Source organism: Coregonus lavaretus, assembly GCF_964263955.1.
Source record: "Coregonus lavaretus genome assembly, chromosome: 18".
Classification (NCBI taxonomy): Eukaryota; Metazoa; Chordata; class Actinopteri; order Salmoniformes; family Salmonidae; genus Coregonus; species Coregonus lavaretus.
In genome coordinates, this window is record NC_140005.1 from 22,666,335 (window position 1) to 22,684,885 (window position 18,551).

Below are 18,551 nucleotides of genomic sequence, written 5' to 3' on the forward strand. Positions count from 1 at the left end.
GAACAAGCTCCCTCACGACGCCAGGACAGCGGTGTCACTCACCACCTTCCGGAGACATTTGAAACCCCACCTCTTTAAGGAATACCTGGGATAGGATAAAGTAATCCTTCTAAACCCCCCCCCCACAAAAAAAAAAAAACATTGTAAAGTGGTTATCCCACTGGCTATAAGGTGAATGCACCTATTTGTAAGTCGCTCTGGATAAGAGCGTCTGCTAAATGACGTAAATGTAAATGTATATGTGCATGTCTGCTAAAATACCACTCTGATCAATAAAACCACTCTGATATATCACTATGTCAGTCAGAACTCTCCCTGACTCTTCACCTGACTAAAACTCCCATGACCCTCCCATGGTACTGCCAGGGTCATGGGTCAGCGGCTCTCTCATAACATGAGGTTTAAACAGGTAAAAGCTGCATGGGTTAGAAAGGCAGAGAGGGAAACTGAAATGTAAGCTGAAGAGAACATAACCTCATTTCTAAATGTATGTTTGTGTGTAGATGTACTGTTGCCCCAATGTCATACTGTAGGCAATAACACTAACATGAACAGAAAACGTACACATTTACAATTTAATTAAGCTCCAAGGCATATCAACAGTATGAATAACAAAGAGGCTGTATTATTATCTCACCTGTAGAGGATGGTGAGGAATAGCATTGCCTGTCCTCCTCTGAGCAGCCAGTGGGAATAGTGTGGGCGGAGCCACAGGTCAGCACTCTGCAGCAGGGTGTCCAAAGTGATCCCTGAGACAGAGAAAACAATTCCAAGATCTTCATAAATATAACTGATCTGAACTACTCCAACGTTATTTAATGCATGACTTCTGGATGAGTCTGTAACGTGCGATCAACATAAGTAAGTAACCTTGTGCGAGCCGGAACGGCTCATAGGAGCAGGAGCCTAGCTCCTGTTTCTGCAGCGTGAGGCAGCTTGATGTACAAGTACACCCCCTGGACAGGATGCTTGTCTATCGCAGGGCTGTACCCCCAATCTATCTCCTTAATGCTGTGGTGGCTCCAAGCAGAGACGCATCGGGTCCCATTTTTTGTATTTTGGTATGAATCGAACTCCCAACCTTCCAATCCAAGGACCGACAAGGCCACTGAGTTGGTCTACATGACCGGGGGAATTATGGGGAGCATTTGTTTTTGTGGTAGGCCCACTGTACCTGTTAGCATGCTGCTGAAAAGCATGGCAGGGAAGTAGTGGTAGTAGTAGAGGATGTGGCCCATGGTGTAGAAGGGTACGTAGTGCAGCCTGGAGCAGCAGTCCTCCACCTTCCATCAGCATGCAACAATGCTCTGCACATACACATCAGTGTTAGAATCAAGTACTCAAAAGAGTTACTCATGGCAGTGACAGGAAAGTCCTAAATCCTCCTACCTGTTCTTCTCTTGTCCAGCTGGACTCCTCTGCGGAGGGCCAGAGAGGCCGCTGCCACCATAACCACATACAGGCCCGGACTGACCAGGTTCAGCCACCAGATCACCTGCAGAGGAGTTCCAGATGTAGCTATACTGTAGCAGTGTTATGTGTATTAGCATACTCAGTGAATGGAGAGAGGTACTTACAGGGTTCCCTAACAGGTAGACATGGTATTCAGTCTCATTCACTCCTGAGAACCTCAATCCCTTTACAGAACAAAGGCACAGTAATAAGTTAATATTTTTATGGGAATGTCACACCACACTGAACAAGTCATGGAGTATTCAACATGCGAACCTGGTAGTTGATTGGCCAGTGCTAGGGATTAGAGTTAATTTCATTGTTTTTGGGCTTCAACCCACTGTTACCCTGTAAAAATAGACATTTAGTCATAATTAATCCACTATCAATACACACACAAACAAAAAACACACATTTAGATGAATATTAGGCATTAAGTACACACACAACATCACATATCAAGCAGTGGGAACACAATTTTAAAAAACTGAAATGAAAGGAATGGAATGGAGGCTACATTTGCTATTGATGGGATCCTCAATATTCCATTGAGAGTTTGGGGTCTCCTTCAGATATGGGCTACACGTAACCTCCACCTGTTCCCAGCCCCTGAACAGAGAAGACACAGTTTGATACTGTCATCACCCGTAATGTTAATAACTTTTGGAAAGACATAGGAGAGAACTTTAGAAGAGCCTAGATCACTCCTCCATTTCTTACCATTTGGGGAGAGTCTTGCCAGAGGAGTAGAGCACACAACCAGTTGCATGGTGCAGGTAGCGTACTTTGCTGCGTAACACCTTGACCAGGTCTCCTTTCCGACCTCCGCACGCCTCCACCTGCCACAAGTCATTAGGGTCACCTGTTCCAATATGAAAGCACCAGGACGGAATGATTCTGGTCAACATTTAGGCTGAAGGATGAAACCTCTCACACACTATTCATCAATAACATCTGAGAACTGTGCAAGTATTGTACGTGCTTACCATAGAGATCCTATTAAACTACTAGTTTTATTAGTATTATATTATATAGTATACTAATTCCAAATTCTATGGTGCTTACTTACAATGCCATAACCTGTGACATGGAAGTGTTTCTTAGTGAGAGGTGCCTCGTGGAGGTTGGTTAAAGGTAGTCCTGGTGGACACAGGAGAATCAACCATTGCACTGAAGAATTTGTTTTAATGTCAACATGTGCAGTACAATGATTAGCTTGCTAACAGTTGAGGGTGTCACTGTCAAACCAGGAGGGTGACGCTTACTCTTTGTGCTCCTATCGAATAATGTCACCATAACGAACAAGGTCAGGTTCTCCTGATTGTGCTGGACAAAAATAAATCATAATACGTACAAAACGTCTGTTGCAATTAAACCTATATGAGTGACATACAGTATTCTGACTACACAAAAAGGCTGTCCTCTCACCATCACTGTCATCAGGTCTCTGCACCAGCCACAGATTGTTATAGTCCTTGTGGAGGTAGGCTGAGACCTGCTGCTGCTTTGCTCCTACTCCCTCTGGGTAGAGATGCCAGTGAGAGTTGGGGTATCCTCCAGCGATACGCAGGTTCTTCACTGTGATGGTAGCCATATGCCAGGTCTGCAGGAGGAAGGAGAGCACAGACCATCATCAGAGTAGAGTAGAATAGAACAAGGACAGACCAGTATTATTTAAAGCCCTGAAGCTAGGGGTTACTTTAGGGCATTATTTGAATGTACGTCATTCAAACTGACAAGTGGAAATATACTGTAAAGCACTGTAACGACAGAAACTAAAAAAAGTGTAGAGGATTCTGTTGAAATCAACTCACTCTCAGGCATGGATGCATTGTGTAGGTTGTTTCCAATCAGACGGGACAGAAAAGCAGAGCTAAAGAAGCCATCTCCTGGACCATTGGAGACCGGGGACAGTGGAAACACATTGTGTAAATGTGATTACCGGTAGACATTATTTAGGGGGAGAAACAATTCAAATCTTTCCAATCACCACTATAACAAATGCACAGCCAACAATCAACTTACCCTTTGTTCAGGACAACAAAGTGGACTGCAAATATTGTAACATACAGGAGCAGGGGAAGCAGGATAAGCCCAAACACCCGGGACAACAAGTGCTTCCCAAAATCCATTTGGTAGAACGAGGGAAAGAGAGCAGAAGTCTGTGGTGGCCTCCAATGTAAGCAGTGCTTGACTTGGACTGAAATACTGTAGGTCCCTGTACTCATTTTGGGTGCAGGAGCTACACAATAATTTTGAGCTAATATTCTATAAGAGGAACAGGATCTCAAGCAGTAGAACATTTTAGGTGCCAGTACTCAGTTCCAGTGAGTTCCTGCCCAAGTCAAGCACTGAATGTAAGTCAGTGTAGGTACGTCAATATTATAGGAGATCAATAATCATTTCATGAGTATCAGAGCGAGGTAGAGGTCCCCCAACAAACTCCACAGGTCACAGGCTGTGTTCAGTCCCACCAGCAGGATGTAAAACAGACCCACAAACTTCACCCCCAGGGCCCCAGACAGGTTCACCCCTGTCAGTACCAGCCAGAACCACTAGGGTGCACTGAAGGGCCTAAACACCATAGGAGAGCGCATAGCAGCATCACTGTATATAGAAGAAGTTGGTCAACAACAAGTCTTTTCAATCTGATTCTAATAATTTGAATGACAATTCAGATGTATTTTTTTTTTATTCTGGAGGTTCCTTACCTATATCTCTGTAGTTTGAACTTGACCATGCTGAGCAGTGCTCCCATTATAAAGAACATGAGGATGGGGTCGAGAAGGATGTACTGGGAGATGGTGATGCAGCCAGTGTCTGAATGGGGGGGAAATACCCGAGGTATTTAGATTATGGTGATCTAACGCGATACACATTTTTTACTTCACAGAGAATCCTGTAATAACACAGTTATAACATAAGAATGGTTGACCAGTCCATACTCAAGTCTGTTTGGCAAGGTAATTGTCTAAAGCAGAACCAGACTCTACCCCAGGCTGGTGGCTGATTTTTTTTTTTTTACAACTGCGACCTGGCCAAGATAAAGCAAAGCAGTGTGATTAAAAACAACAACACAGAGTTACACATTGGGTAAACAAAACATAAAGTCAAAAATACAACAGAAAATATATATACAGTGTGTGCAAATGTAGCAAGTTATGGAGGTAAGGCAATAAATAGGCCATAGTGCAAAATAGTTACAATTTCGAATTAACACTGGAATGATAGATGTGCAAAAGATGATGTGCAAATAGAGATACTGGGGTGCAAATTAGCAAAATAAATAACAATATGGGGATGAGGTAGTTGGGTGGGCTAATTTCAGAATGGCTGTGTACAGGTGCAGTGATCGGTAAGCTGCTCTGACAACTGATGCTTAAAGTTAGTGAGGGAGATAAGTGTCTCCAGCTTCAGAGATTTTTGCAGTTCGTTCCAGTCATTGGCAGCAGAGAAATGGAAGGAATGGCGGCCAAAGGAGGTGTTGGCTTTGGGGATGACCAGTGAGATATACCTGCTGGAGCGCAGACTACGGGTGGGTGTTGCTATGGTGACCAGTGAGCTAAGATAAGACAGGGATTTGCCTAGCAGTGATTTATAGATGACCTGCAGCCAGTGGGTTTGGCGACGAATATGTAGTGAGGGCCAGCCAACAAGAGCGTACAGGTCACAATGGTGGGTAGTATATGGGGCTTTGGTGACAAAACGGATGGCACTGTGATAGACTACATCCAATTTGCTGAGTAGAGTGTTGGAGGCTATTTTGTAAATGACATCGCCGAAGTCAAGAATCGGTAGGATAGTCAGTTTTACGAGGGCATGTTTGGCAGCATGAGTGAAGGAGGCTTTGTTGCGAAATAGGAAGCCAATTCTAGATCTAACTTTTGATTGGAGATGCTTAATGTGAGTCTGGAAGGAGAGTTTACAGTCTAACCAGACATCTAGGTATTTGTAGTTGTCCACATATTCTAGGTCAGACCCGCCGAGAGTAGTGATTCTAGTCGGGTGGGCGGGTGCAAGCAGCGTTCGGTTGAAGAGCATGCATTTAGTTTTACTAGTGTTTAAGAGCAGTTGGAGGCTACGGAAGGAGTGTTGTATGGCATTGAAGCTCGTTTGTTAACACAGTGTCCAATGAAGGGCCAGATGTATACAAAATGGTGTCGTCCGCATAGAGGTGGATCTGAGCGTCACCAGCAGCAAGAGCGACATCATTGATATACACAGAGAATAGAGTCTGCCCGAGAATTGAACCCTGTGGCACCCCCATAGAGACTGCCAGAGGTCCAGACAACAGGCCCTCCGATTTTACACATTGAACTCTATCTGAGAAGTAGTTGGTGAACCAGGCGAGGCAGTCATTTGAGAAACCAAGGCTATTTAGTCTGCCAATAAGAATGCAGTGGTTGACAGAGTCGAAAGCCTTGGCCAGGTCGATGAAGACGGCTGCGCAGTACTGTCTTTTATCGATCGCGGTTATAATATCGTTTAGGACCTTGAGCGTGGCTGAGGTGCACCCATGACCAGCTCGGAAACCGGATTGCATAGCGGAGAAGGTACGGTGGAATTCGAAATGGTCGGTGATCTGTTTGTTAACTTGCGGGGGGGGGGGGGGCAAGTTGCAGCGGAGGGTGCAGAACTGGTGGCCGGGGTAGTGGTAGCCAGGTGGAAAGCATGGCCAGCCGTAGCAAAATGCTTGTTGAAATTCTTGATTATTGTAGATTTATCGGTGGTGACAGTGTTTCCTAGCCTCAGTGCAGTGGGCAGTTGGGAGGATGTGCTCTTATTCTCCATGGACTTTACAGTGTCCCAAAACGTTTTGGAGTTAGTGCTACAGGATGCACATTTCTGTTTTAAAAAGCTAGCCTTTGCTTTCCTAACTGATTGTGTATATTGGTTCCTGACTTCCCTGAGAAGTTGCATATCGCGGGGGCTGTTCGATGCTAATGCAGTACGCCACAGGATGTTTTTGTGCTGGTCAAGGGCAGTCAAGTCTGAGGAGAACCAGGGGCAATATCTGTTCTTAGTTCTGAATTTTTTGAATGGGGCATGCTTATTTAAGATTGAGAGGAAAGCACTTTTAAAGAACAACCAGGCATCCTCTACTGACGGAATGAGGTCAATATCCATCCAGGATACCCGGGCCAGGTCAATTAGAAAGGCCTGCTCGCATTGCCTCATCCTGTTGACAGTGATGAGGGGTGGTCGTTTGACCGCGGACCCATTACGGACTCAGGCAATGAGGCAGTGATCGCTGAGATCCTGGTTGAAGACAGCGGAGGTGTATTTAGAGGGTAAATTAGTCAGGATGATATCTATGAGGGTGCCCATGTTTACAGATTTAGGGTTGTACCTGGTAGGATCTTGATAATTTGTGTGAGATTGAGGGCATCTAGTTTAGATTGTAGGTTGGCCGGGGTGTTAAGCATAGCCCAGTTTAGGTCACCAAGCAGCAAACTCTGAGGATAGAAGGGGGCAATCAGTTCACATATGGTGTCCAGGGAACAGCTCGGGGCTGAGGGGGTTCTGTAGCAAGCGGCAACAATTCACCAAAGACCAGCACTGCAGCAAGTGATGAGGGCAGCTGTCGGGGACTGGGACAACTCCAGTACTGTGAGGTAGGCAAAGGGGGGCAGACAGGAGCCCAGAGCTGCAGCGAGGCAGAGCAAGTTCACAGGTCAAACTAGTACTGTGGGGCAAGACATTACTTACACAATATAAAAAACCATTCTATGTTTGTGTAGGCCTTACCCCTCTCATCCCCCAGTAGTTGTGGTGCTCATATTTGTCCCCAGGTTTAAGGAAAGGGTAGGTGCCATCGTAGCCTGTCATGTACCCTGCTAGCCCGATCAGCATCTGGCAGAGCGGGAAAAGCTGTCATCAAGGCAAAGGGTGGCTATTTGAAGAATCTCAAATATAAAATATATTTTTATTGTTGAACACTTTTTTTGGTTACTACATGATTCCATGTGTAATTTTATAGTTTTGATGTCTTCACTATTATTCTACAATGTAGAAAATAGTAAAAAATAAAGAAAAACCCTTGAATGAGTAGGTGTTCTAAAACTTTTGACCGGTAGTGCACTAAGAATGTTGAGAATGAAAAAGGTAATGGCATTATCTTACTTTGCCAAGTGGTGGGTGGACATCAAAGAAGAAGGTTCTGTTGATATACAGTTGAAGTCGGACGTTTACATACACTTAGGTTGGAGTCATTAAAACTTGTTTTTCAACCACTCCACAAATTTCTTGTTAACAAACTATAGTTTTGGCAAGTCGGTTAGGACATCTACTTTGTGCATGACACAAGTAATTTTTCCAACAATTGTTTACAGACAGATTATTTCACTTATAATTCACTGTATCACAATTCCAGTGGGTCAGAAATTTACATACACTAAGTTGACTGTACAAACAGCTTGGAAAATTCCAGAAAATGATGTCATGGCATTAGAAGCTTCTGATAGGCTAATTGACATAATTTGAGTCAATTGGAGGTGTACCTGTGGATGTATTTCAAGGCCTACCTTCAAACTCAGTGCCTCTTTGCTTGACATCAAGGGAAAATCCAAAGAAATCAGCCAAGACCTCAGAAAAAAAATTGTAGACCTCCACAAGTCTGGTTCATCCTTGGGAGCAATTTCCAAACGCCTGAAGGTACTACGTTTATCTGTACAAACAATAGTACGCAAGTATAAACACCATGGGACCACGCAGCCGTTATACCGCTCAGGAAGGAGACGCGTTCTGTCTCCTAGAGATGAACGTACTTTGGTGCGAAAAGTGCAAATCAATCCCAGAACAACAGCAAAGGACCTTGTGAAGATGCTGGAGGAAACAGGTACAAAAGTATCTATGTCCACAGTAAAACGAGTTCTATATCGACATAACCTGAAAGGCCGCTCAGCAAGGAAGAAGCCACTGCTCCAAAACTGCCATAAAAAAGCCAGACTACGGTTTGCAACTGCACATGGGGACAAAGATCTTACTTTTTGGAGAAATGTCCTCTGGTCTGATGAAACAAAAATAGAACTGTTTGGCCATAATGACCATCGTTATGTTTGGAGGAAAAAGGGGGTCGCTTGCAAGCTGAAGAACACCATCCCAACCGTGAAGCACGGGGGTGGCAGCATCATGCTGTGGGGGTGCTTTGCTGCAGGAGGGACTGGTGCACTTCACAAAATAGATGGCATCATGAGGAAGGAAAATTATGTGGATATATTAAAGTAACATCTCAAGACATCAGTCAGGAAGTTAAAACTTGGTCGCAAATGGGTCTTCCAAATGGACAATGACCCTAAGCATACTTCCAAAGTTGTGGCAAAATGGCTTAAGGACAACAAAGTCAAGGTATTGGAGTGGCCATCACAAAGCCCTGACCTCAATCCTATAGAACATTTGTGGGCAGAACTGAAAAAGCGTGTGCGAGCAAGGAGGCCTACAAACCTGACTCAGTTACACCAGCTCTGTCAGGAGGAATGGGCCAAAATTCACCCAACTTATTGTGGGAAGCTTGTGGAAGGCTACATTTGACCCAAGTTAAACAATTTAAAGGCAATGCTACCAAATACGAATTGAGTGTATGTAAACTTCTGACCCACTGGGAATGTGATGAAATAAATAAAAGCTGAAATAAATCATTCTCTCTACTATTATTCTGACATTTCACATTCTTAAAATAAAGTGGTGATCCTAACTGACCTAAGACAGGGAATTTTTACTATTAAATGTCAGGAATTGTGAAAACACTGAGTTTAAAAGTATTTGGCTAAGGTGTATGTAAACTTCTGACTTCAACTGTAGTAGCGCTCCATTTTCCCAAAGTGGGTCTCATCCCAGCTAAAACCGACAGGATCACACAATGAGATTATACATATATACAAGGTGACTTCATGAGGGATCCTAACAATTTCTATCGGGGCACCATCACTCACCATACATTATTTTGTAAAGGCGTGTGGAAAAACACAGCAACACCACCAACAGAAAGTAACCGGTGCTTTGTGTCTCATTATTTGGAAAGTAGATGTCCTGGTCGTGTTGTGCTGATGTCTCATTTGAGGATTGTGCATCACCTTCTAAGTCTATCATCCTCTGTATTCTCCTCCTGAGTAACTCATGATTGGTTGAAACAGGGCTTTGCTCCCTTGTATTCTGTTAGCCTCTCCGATTTCGTAGCATTGAGGATTCGTCTTTGCGTTGTGCAACACATTCTTTCTTGGCCATTAGTTAAAACTGGAACAAAGTCCGTCAATTGGTATTATTTGAACCTGTTCAAAGAGAATTTAGGAAATAAGAATTCTTATCAGTGGAATGTTTGTGACAGCCTGCTGCAACATAGCCAACAAAAGCAGCCCGACAAGTCTCCTGTTCCATTGTATGCTAACTAGGAACAATTATAGCATAAATGACAATGAATGTATCTCCTCTAATATTATCCTTACACACTAGTTAGCATTGTAGCAAGCGAGCTCGCAGCAGCAGCTATCAGACAGCTTTGTACCTATTCAAGGCATGTAAATCTAAGCAGTTCTTCTCATTCTCGTTTCACCCAATATTCCGTGTAGGTAATACATTAAAAGCAGGACTTTAGAAACAAGCATTTCTCAAAGTTAAACTCCTATCCTGGCATGCACTCCTCTCTGCGTTTGCGCTACACGGTGCACAGATTTAAAAGCATCTACCGGTATTATGGTCAATAAAAAAAGGAATTACCCGATGTGTTTCATGAAAGATCTGCAAAAAGTGCGCACCACGCACGCGCACAATTTAGTCGCTTCTCAACGCTCCAAATTTAGCCGCACAGCGCGTGGTTTCAGTGATATGTATGCTTTCCCATCCTTCACGAAAGGAATAGAATCGACCGATATGGACACAATTTCCCAGTATCCAACTGAAATTCAGGACTAGGCTGAGAACCTTGGGAAACGTTTTCACCTGATATTCCGCTGTGGTTGAGCGGTCCATGCTATCCGGAGTCCTTGGGACGTCCCTATCCCATTGAAGTTGACATTTAAAATGGTTAGGGGTAGGTAAGGGTTATAGTTTTAGTTAAGGTAAGGGTAGCAGTTAAGGTTAGGGTTTAGGGTAGGGACGTCCCAAGGATCTGTATGGCACTGACCATGGTTGAGCTGTACCATAAGGCCACTGGGTGGCATCAGAACACAAGAAATCACAGGCTCACACAACGGATGCTCACAACGCATACAATTCTCAATTTGAGCTGAAAGTACAGTATATTTGCATTATAAACATACAATTTTGAAATTATATTATTGTAGTTAAGTATATTATTGCGTAATGTGTGTAGCATATTCCACAATAGCTCAGCTGGTAGAGCACGGCGCTTGTAACGCCAATGTAGTGGGTTCGATCCCCGGGACCACCCATACACAAAAAATAAAATAATGTATGCAGGCATGACTGTAAGTCGCTTTGGATAAAAGCGTCTGCTAAATGGCATATTATATGTTCAAGTTTTATTTTGATGACTGATAGTAACTATAGTCTAGAGGTAAACAAAATGAATGAACATGATATTTTCATAGACCACAGCCTACACCACAACTTGTGGTTTACAAAGCCTTAAGTAATATCAAATACATGTTCACAATTTGTATAATGTCAATGTAAGGCTTGTGAAGGAATTAATCACACAGTATAGAGTACAGACCTTAAACATCTCTTTAAATGCAGGTCAAGGGCATCAGTCATTGAAAGAAAGCATCCTCCAAATATGTATAAGATAGGTGCTGGCAAGATCTCTCTAAATGGAAAGTTTGAGAACATGACCAATCAGCAATCATGTGTTTCTAGTGACTTGAATGCAAAGGACAATGTTTATTTTTAATTGGAAATGCTGAATGTGACCACTAAATTGATTGAAAAACGTCACTAGAATGACATGCTGATCTCAGTAAGATTATTTGAAAGGCAAAAAAGGTTGCGTTTTAATGGCACAACAGATAATGGTTGCATTTTAAAAGGCATTTGTCTTTGTATTGTACTTGAAAACAGTGCTGCCATTCCTAAAATTACATTTCAATGTCTGCTCCACAGGGCAGGATACATACACGTTCTCTGGTACAGTGTAAACCACTTCTCATACATAAAGATATGTCGATTTAAAAAAAAACTGAAATATATATAAATCTACATATTGCTAAACTGTAATGCTGGATTTATTTTATTTTATTTTTTTGTCAAACAAAAATATTGGTTGCACTAAATGCATTATTAGAATGTAACAAAAAAATAATACATAGTACTAGATCTGTACAAAATATCCCAAACCTTTTCAACAAAGCCTTTACTCACCTTCAGAGATGCATCAATTGGAACGTTCTTACATGGGATCTGAAGTCAATTGTGAATGTGTGGTTGAATGTAAGTAAAATTAGCCACAGGACATTGTACATGTCTTCTACTCTGACTAGTGGGAGAGTGCTAGTGGACCCTATACACACATGTTACATACAGGGTCTTGCAAAAGTATTCATCCCCCTTGGCATTTTTCCTATTTTGTTGCATTACAACATGTAATTTAAATGGATGTTTATTTGGATTTCATGTAATGGACATACACAAAATAGTCCAAATTCTAAAGAATAAATAATGAAAAAGTGGTGCGTGCATATGTATTCACCCCCTTTGCTATGAAGCCCTTAAATAATATCTGGTGCAACCAATTACCTTCAGAAGTCACATAATTAGTTAAATAAAGTCCACCTGTGTGCAATCTAAGTGTCACATGATCTCAGTATATATACACCTGTTCTGAAAGGCCCCAGAGTCTGCAACACCACTAAGCAAGGGGCACCACCAAGCAAGCGGCACCATGAAGACCAAGGAGCTCTCCAAACAGGTCAGGGACAAAATTGTGGAGAAGTACAGATCAGGGTTGGGTTATAAAAAAATATCCAAAACTTTGAACATCCCTCGGAGCACCATTAAATCCATTATCAAAAAATTGAAAGAATATGGCACCACAACAAACCTGCCAAGAGAGGGCCGCCCACCAAAACTCACAGACCAGGCAAGGAGGGCATTAATCAGAGAGGCAACAAAGAGACCAAAGATAACCCTGAAGGAGCTGCAAAGCACAGCAGAGATTGGAGTATCTGTCCATAGGACCACTTTAAGCCATACACTCCACAGAGCTGGGCTTTACGGAAGAGTGGCCAGAAAAAAAGCCATTGCTTAAAGAAAAAAATAAGCAAACACGTTTGGTGTTCGCCAAAAGGCATGAGGGAGACTCCCCAAACATATGGAAGAAGGTACTCTGGTCAGATGAGACTAAAATTGAGCTTTTTGGCCATAAAGGAAAACGCTATGTCTGGCGCAAACCCAACACCTCTCATCACCCCGAGAACACCATCCCCACAGTGAAGCATGGTGGTGGCAGCATCATGCTGTGGGGATGTTTTTCATCGGCAGGGACTGGGAAACTGGTCAGAATTAAAGGAATGATGGATGGCACTAAATACAGGGAAATTCTTGAGGGAAACCTGTTTCAGTCTTCCAGAGATTTGAGACTGGGATGGAGGTTCACCTTGTAGCAGGACAATGACCCTAAGCATACTGCTAAAGCAACACTCGAGTGGTTTAAGGGGAAACATTTAAATGGCCTAGTCAAAGCCCAGACCTCAATCCAATTGAGAATCTGTGGTATGACTTAAAGATTGCTGCACACCAGCGGAACCCAGCCAACTTGAAGGAGCTGGAGCAGTTTTGCCTTGAAGAATGGACCAAAATCCCAGTGGCTAGATAGATGTGCCAAGCTTATAGAGACATACCCCAAGAGACTTGCAGCTGTAATTGCTGCAGAAGGGGGCTCTACAAAGTATTGACTTTGGGGGGGTGAATATTTATGCACGCTTAAGTTTTCTGTTTTTTTGTCTTACTTCATGTTTGTTTCACAAAAAATATTTATAATCTTCAAAGTGGTAGGCATGTGTAAATCAAATGATACAAACCCGCCCAAAATCCATTTTAATTCCAGGTTGTAAGGCAACAAAATAGGAAAAATGCCAAGGGGGGTGAATACTTTCGCAAGCCACTGTATCTATCATAGACCATCATATACATTTACAGTCTTTCCAAGCCCATACTCAATGCTGTCTTACAATGCTCCATACACAATGCTCTCTTTTTCTTCAGTATACCTTTGTACTGGTGACAGATCAAAGCAACATTGTAACAGCCTATGAAGATGGGCTAGACCTTGTTTGATCCCCGTTCTTGGTCGAGACTACCTTGCCACCAGATGAGCCTTTTTAGCTTGGAAGATGAGGACTGAGGACTGTTATGCAAATCCAAGTGTTTTTTCAAGACCCAGAGATACACAGAAGACCAGTGGAAGGAGTGGTTGGTTCTTTTTCTAGGCCTCGCTGACCACAAAAGCATCCCAAATACAAGTTAAAAAGTGGTTTCAAAGTGACATTCCCTGTATAGCAATGTGATTATTATGTTACAATATGAATATAACATGTGGCATGCAATCAGCTTCCTCCAGGTTTCGTTATCCAACTTCAAAAACGATTCATACTGTTTCCCCTCATCATTAGTAAAGTCTATTGGTCTGACAAATAAGACAATATAAATCATATATGCCCTCTGAAATGGTGTTCATTGTAACTTTGCAGAGCCTTGTCATGTACATGAAATAAATAATCAACCAAAAAGACAAATGGAGGAGAAAAACAATGCAGAAAATATGTATGCATAGCAAACTGTCTGTGGTCACTGAATAAAAGGTCAGTCCTCATAAAATCCCTTTAAGGCAAAACGCAAATCTTAAGAAATAGGATATCCCATGGAATACATTCACTGCATAGCTTCTGGTCCCCTGTGGAAATGTGAATGAGTATATGTGTGGTAGAGAGAAAATATGAAAGAGCCAATGAGAGAATGGTATGTGTGTCGGTGTGTGTGTGTGTTTAGGGGACAAGCATGGACGTTTCAGCGTTCTTGATGGAGGTTTAGTGCCAGGCCCTGTGAGACGGCGGGGATGAGGGTGGGGGGTGGTAGTGGAGGGAGGAGAGAAGAACCTCCAACAGTTACACTCTCAGTTTCCTGCAACTCTCTCTCTGAGGCCAGACAATGGGACCTCTGGGATGCATTCATGGGGCTTGGCGGAGGCCTGGAAGCCAGGCAGGCAGGTGCACTTGTACGACCCCTCAGTGTTGTTACAGGCCCCATTCTTACACAGCGCCACTTTATCACTGATGTCCTCACACTCGTTTATGTCTGCAGGAAAAGGAGACACGCAGTGTTAAGAGAGGAGACCAATTTCACTGCAACTGCAGCTGTTCCCGCCACATGTCCTGTGTCAACAGTCCAGCGGAGTGGCCTGGTCAGTGTGGGTGGTAGGATGGGACCACAGTCAGGTACAGCAGTTCTCTGGCAACAGTGGGGCCTAGAGGGATGCCCGACTCTCAGTACTTAAGAAAACTACATTCATACGTATCACTTAAAGCACTTTTGTTCTCTCTTCTCACATTAACAATATCCCTGTTCACTCATTCCAACTCTCTGTCACACACCCATCTCTCTCTTTTTCTGTTTCTCTTTCTGATCCCCTGCCCCCTCACTGTATACATGTTATACAATTGTTTCTGAAAGGCAGCAGCACATCTTTACAGTAATCATTTACACAAATCAAGCATGGCGTCATATTGCGTGTTTGGGTTTGATAAGACATGAACTCTTCTCTGGCCATACATACAGTACATCAGACAAGTCAGATGTTTTTGCTTACATTAAAATGCCCTTTCATTGTTGGCCTTCAAGTGGTTTCTATTTCCTAATCTGGCATGGGAGGTTTGGTGTCATTTCTCTGCAGTTAAACTCAAACGACCCTCCTCTCTCTGTTTACGTCATTTCTGTGCGGGAAATGTTGGTGGTATTTATAACATGACACTTGGAAAGGGACGCTTCGCTCCCACAAGTATTTTCACAAATTAGAACCACAGAGTGGGAATCCACTCCATTCTCCCTGTGTTGGCCTTGGGGCTGATCATTCTCTATGGGGATAGAGTCCTGCACATCATTACGAGAGAAGTGTTTCACTTTCCAATTAAACAAACACGACACATTTAAAACGTGTAATATCCATGTATTACACGATGTGGCTGCGATTCAAGGCCTTGGCCTGTTGGCAGGGTGTGTCTATAAATTCTTCATTCTAAAGCAGGGTTTGATCCCCACAACATACATCATTTTCAAAAGTGGGAAAATGGAACAGATCAAAAGGTTTCCCTACATTGACTCATTTGTTTCTAGGAATTCCAAAAAGCAATGATATATTTACTTGGAACACAAACAGAGGAGAATCTGAGTCTGAATGTGGGTGATTCATTATGAGACACTGGGAGAGGAACCTACCGATGCAGGCCATTTTGGTGAGGTCAAGCTCGTATCCATCAAAGCAGTCACAGGTGTAACCTTCCCTCACACGCACACACTGGCCATTCTCACAGCCGTTCAGGATACCACACTCCTCTGCTCGCAGGCCTTCAAAGCCATCATAGCGGTCTGATTGCAAACAAAATATGAAATAATTAGGAGTCCCTACAGAGGTAGCATTTCACCATGCATTAGCAATAATATTAATAAATGTGTATTTTCTTATGATTTCTAATGAGACTATTACCATTGTTAGAGTCTACAGGGTGAGGCTGGAACTCTCTTGGCCGGTGGATGGGGACGCGTAGCGGCGGCTCTCTGTCTCTCACTCGTGAGCTGTAGTCATTGGTATTGTCTGTAAACAGGGGGATGCCCTGGGTTTCCTCTGGATTGTAGTAGGTGCCCCCAGGCCCAGTGATGGGCCCTCCTCCATAGTTGTCCCAGTAGGGGGGGACATAGGGACCCTCGACCCCAGGGCCGTACTCATAGCCTGGCCTCTCTCGTAGACTGTCAGAGCCCCCACTCCTAGGCAGGTTACAAAGTAATGCGTAGTCATCTGATCCAACACACACACAAACACACAGGTCAGTGTTGCATTTAGACTGTCACAAGCCATCACAGGTCACACAAATGATTTCAGCTACATAATAACTGTATGAATGACAACTACATATGCAATATGTTACTTACCAGAGTCCCTACTGGGGCAGAAGTAACAGAGTCCACCCCAGGCCACTCCATAGAGACAGCAGCACTCTGTGTAGGTGGTCCTCCTTCCGACGAGGGGCTGGCTACACACATACAATTCTGCCATGGCCTGCCAGCAGATGTCCTCATCAGGCTCATAAGCCTCTGTGGTGGAGGAGAGAGGAGAAATGGAAGGAAGGAGGATGGGAGAAAGGAAGAGAGTGATTTACAAAAGAGGAAAGGATGGAGTTGGATGAGGTTTTACAAATTCTATGTTGTCAATGTTGAACAGATGAATCAATAATCTGGTTGGTAACTGTTTCATCTGGATAAACTCTGAGGAGGATGTAGCTTATCAGTTTCTGTAGAAGTGTGCTGCTGCTGTGTGAGAATGTGTGTGTGTGTGTGTGTGTGTGTGTGAGAGAGAGAGTGTGTGTGTGTGTCTGAGTCTCACCCTCGGTGATGTTGACGCTGATGCAGCGGCTGGTGTCCAGGACCAGAGGGGGAGTACAGAAGCAGTTGAAAGAACCAGGGGTATTCACACACACCCCACCCACACACGTCTTCTCTATTAGGCACTCATCATAATCTGGAACACACACACACACACACATCAAATACTGGGTCTAATAGTTGAGATTTGGAGCAGGTTTGGTGGAACAGAGAAAAGGAGAGAGACAGCGAGTGGCCCTTACCCACACACTCCAGACGGATGTTGTCGTAGTAGAAGCCTGTACGGCAGAAGCAGGAGTACGAGGAGAAGATGTTAGAGCAACGGCCATTCTTACAGATATCTGGCCCAAACATCTTACACTCATCCACATCTGGTAAGAGAGAGAGGAGAGACCCAGACAAACAGAGAGAGAGAACAAGAGAGAGAGAGGGTTGAAGAATCGACACCTGTTAAAATAAATTCAGATACTACTATACACAAAATCACCTTTTCTTTCCTATTTCACCTCTAGAATCTGCCTTTGTGTAGGCCTAAGATCAGTGTCTATAGAATCTCACAAAAAGGTATGCATGTGCTGTAACTAGCTAGACCACTGAAATCCTGACCCCTACTGTAAAATGAGCATGGCACCTTGCTTGAGACAGCCTGCTCTATTAGAACATGCTGTGGGTGCAACACTTGTGCTTAATTAGCTTGGTATGCAGGTATCCCGTCACGGTGTAAAGGGCTAGCTTTAAAGAGAACCATAAATGAGGTGGGAAATTACGCAGGACTTTTTTTAACAGCTGCTGTGGGTGGAAATAAAAGGGGAGCTGAAACTGCCATTTTCTTTGTGTTGGTACAAAGTTATGGGAGAAGGAAAAACGGTGAAACCTCAGGTATACCGACTGTAAACAGAAGCCAGTTGCTTGAGGCGGCAAAATGGGAGTAAAGTACCTTTGAAACTCTGCTGTTCCAGGCTGTGGGAGGAAACAGCTTGGGGCAGAAGACCACTACCATGTGGACACAACTGGTTATACTCCTCTGAAGAAACAAACAAGAATGAATGGACAAACATACTTTCTCCTTACTGTAATACTGTATCATACATAGTGTAGCGAGAAGGAGTAAGCATACAGTATGTGAATCTGTCTCTTGGGAATCTCACTCGGGATCAAATCATACTGTAGTAAGCCTACCTCTCCCAGGGACAGGGCAGGGGTGGATCTCACAGTCGTCCCCCCAGCCGGCCCCCACCGTGCAGCAGCACTCCTGCTTGGTGGTGTTACGAGACAGCACATTGTCACAGAAGTTAGCATCGTTCAGGTTGTAGTAACACTCCTTCCTCTGCTCCTCCGTGGGTGAGGCTGGCTTAGGAGGAGGAGGAGGAGGAGCATCTTCATCTGTAGCACCTGTAGGACAATCACACCACTCATGAGGAGAAATAGATAAGAGGGGAATAATTGGAGGGGATTTGCAGAATAAATTGTGACCCTAGTTGATTTACTACAATAAAGACTGTAGCCATTACCACTAGAAATAATATTGGTATCAGTGAGAATCAGTCAGTCTATAG

At 43.6% G+C, this 18,551-nt stretch overlaps 1 protein-coding gene and 1 pseudogene across 2 annotated transcripts in view; both read right to left on the bottom strand.

The window, feature by feature from the left end:
* Positions 1–633: 633 nt before the first annotated feature.
* LOC311145352 (protein O-mannosyl-transferase 2-like) lies at positions 634–10,589 on the bottom strand (annotated as a pseudogene). Its single transcript has 18 exons — positions 10,571–10,589; positions 7,576–7,649; positions 7,201–7,305; positions 7,000–7,109; positions 4,164–4,272; positions 3,867–4,026; positions 3,478–3,584; positions 3,267–3,349; positions 2,881–3,055; positions 2,718–2,778; positions 2,518–2,592; positions 2,173–2,314; positions 1,928–2,061; positions 1,729–1,834; positions 1,578–1,637; positions 1,390–1,495; positions 1,175–1,307; positions 634–749 (listed from the first exon to the last, which is right to left on the bottom strand). The product of its transcript is annotated as a protein O-mannosyl-transferase 2-like (transcript).
* A 2,838-nt stretch (positions 10,590–13,427) lies between these two features.
* Positions 13,428–18,551, bottom strand: part of LOC311146064 (latent-transforming growth factor beta-binding protein 2-like) — a 149,672-nt gene continuing 144,548 nt past the window's right edge. Inside the window, exons 33-40 of the mRNA XM_084182527.1 lie at positions 18,175–18,378; positions 17,933–18,019; positions 17,238–17,366; positions 16,997–17,131; positions 16,546–16,707; positions 16,103–16,411; positions 15,835–15,984; positions 13,428–14,697 (exon numbers count right to left, since the gene is read on the bottom strand). Coding sequence (XP_084038653.1) covers positions 14,516–14,697; positions 15,835–15,984; positions 16,103–16,411; positions 16,546–16,707; positions 16,997–17,131; positions 17,238–17,366; positions 17,933–18,019; positions 18,175–18,378 — 1,358 coding nt within the window. The 3' untranslated portion in view covers positions 13,428–14,515. The remainder of the gene's footprint in view (positions 14,698–15,834; positions 15,985–16,102; positions 16,412–16,545; positions 16,708–16,996; positions 17,132–17,237; positions 17,367–17,932; positions 18,020–18,174; positions 18,379–18,551) is intronic.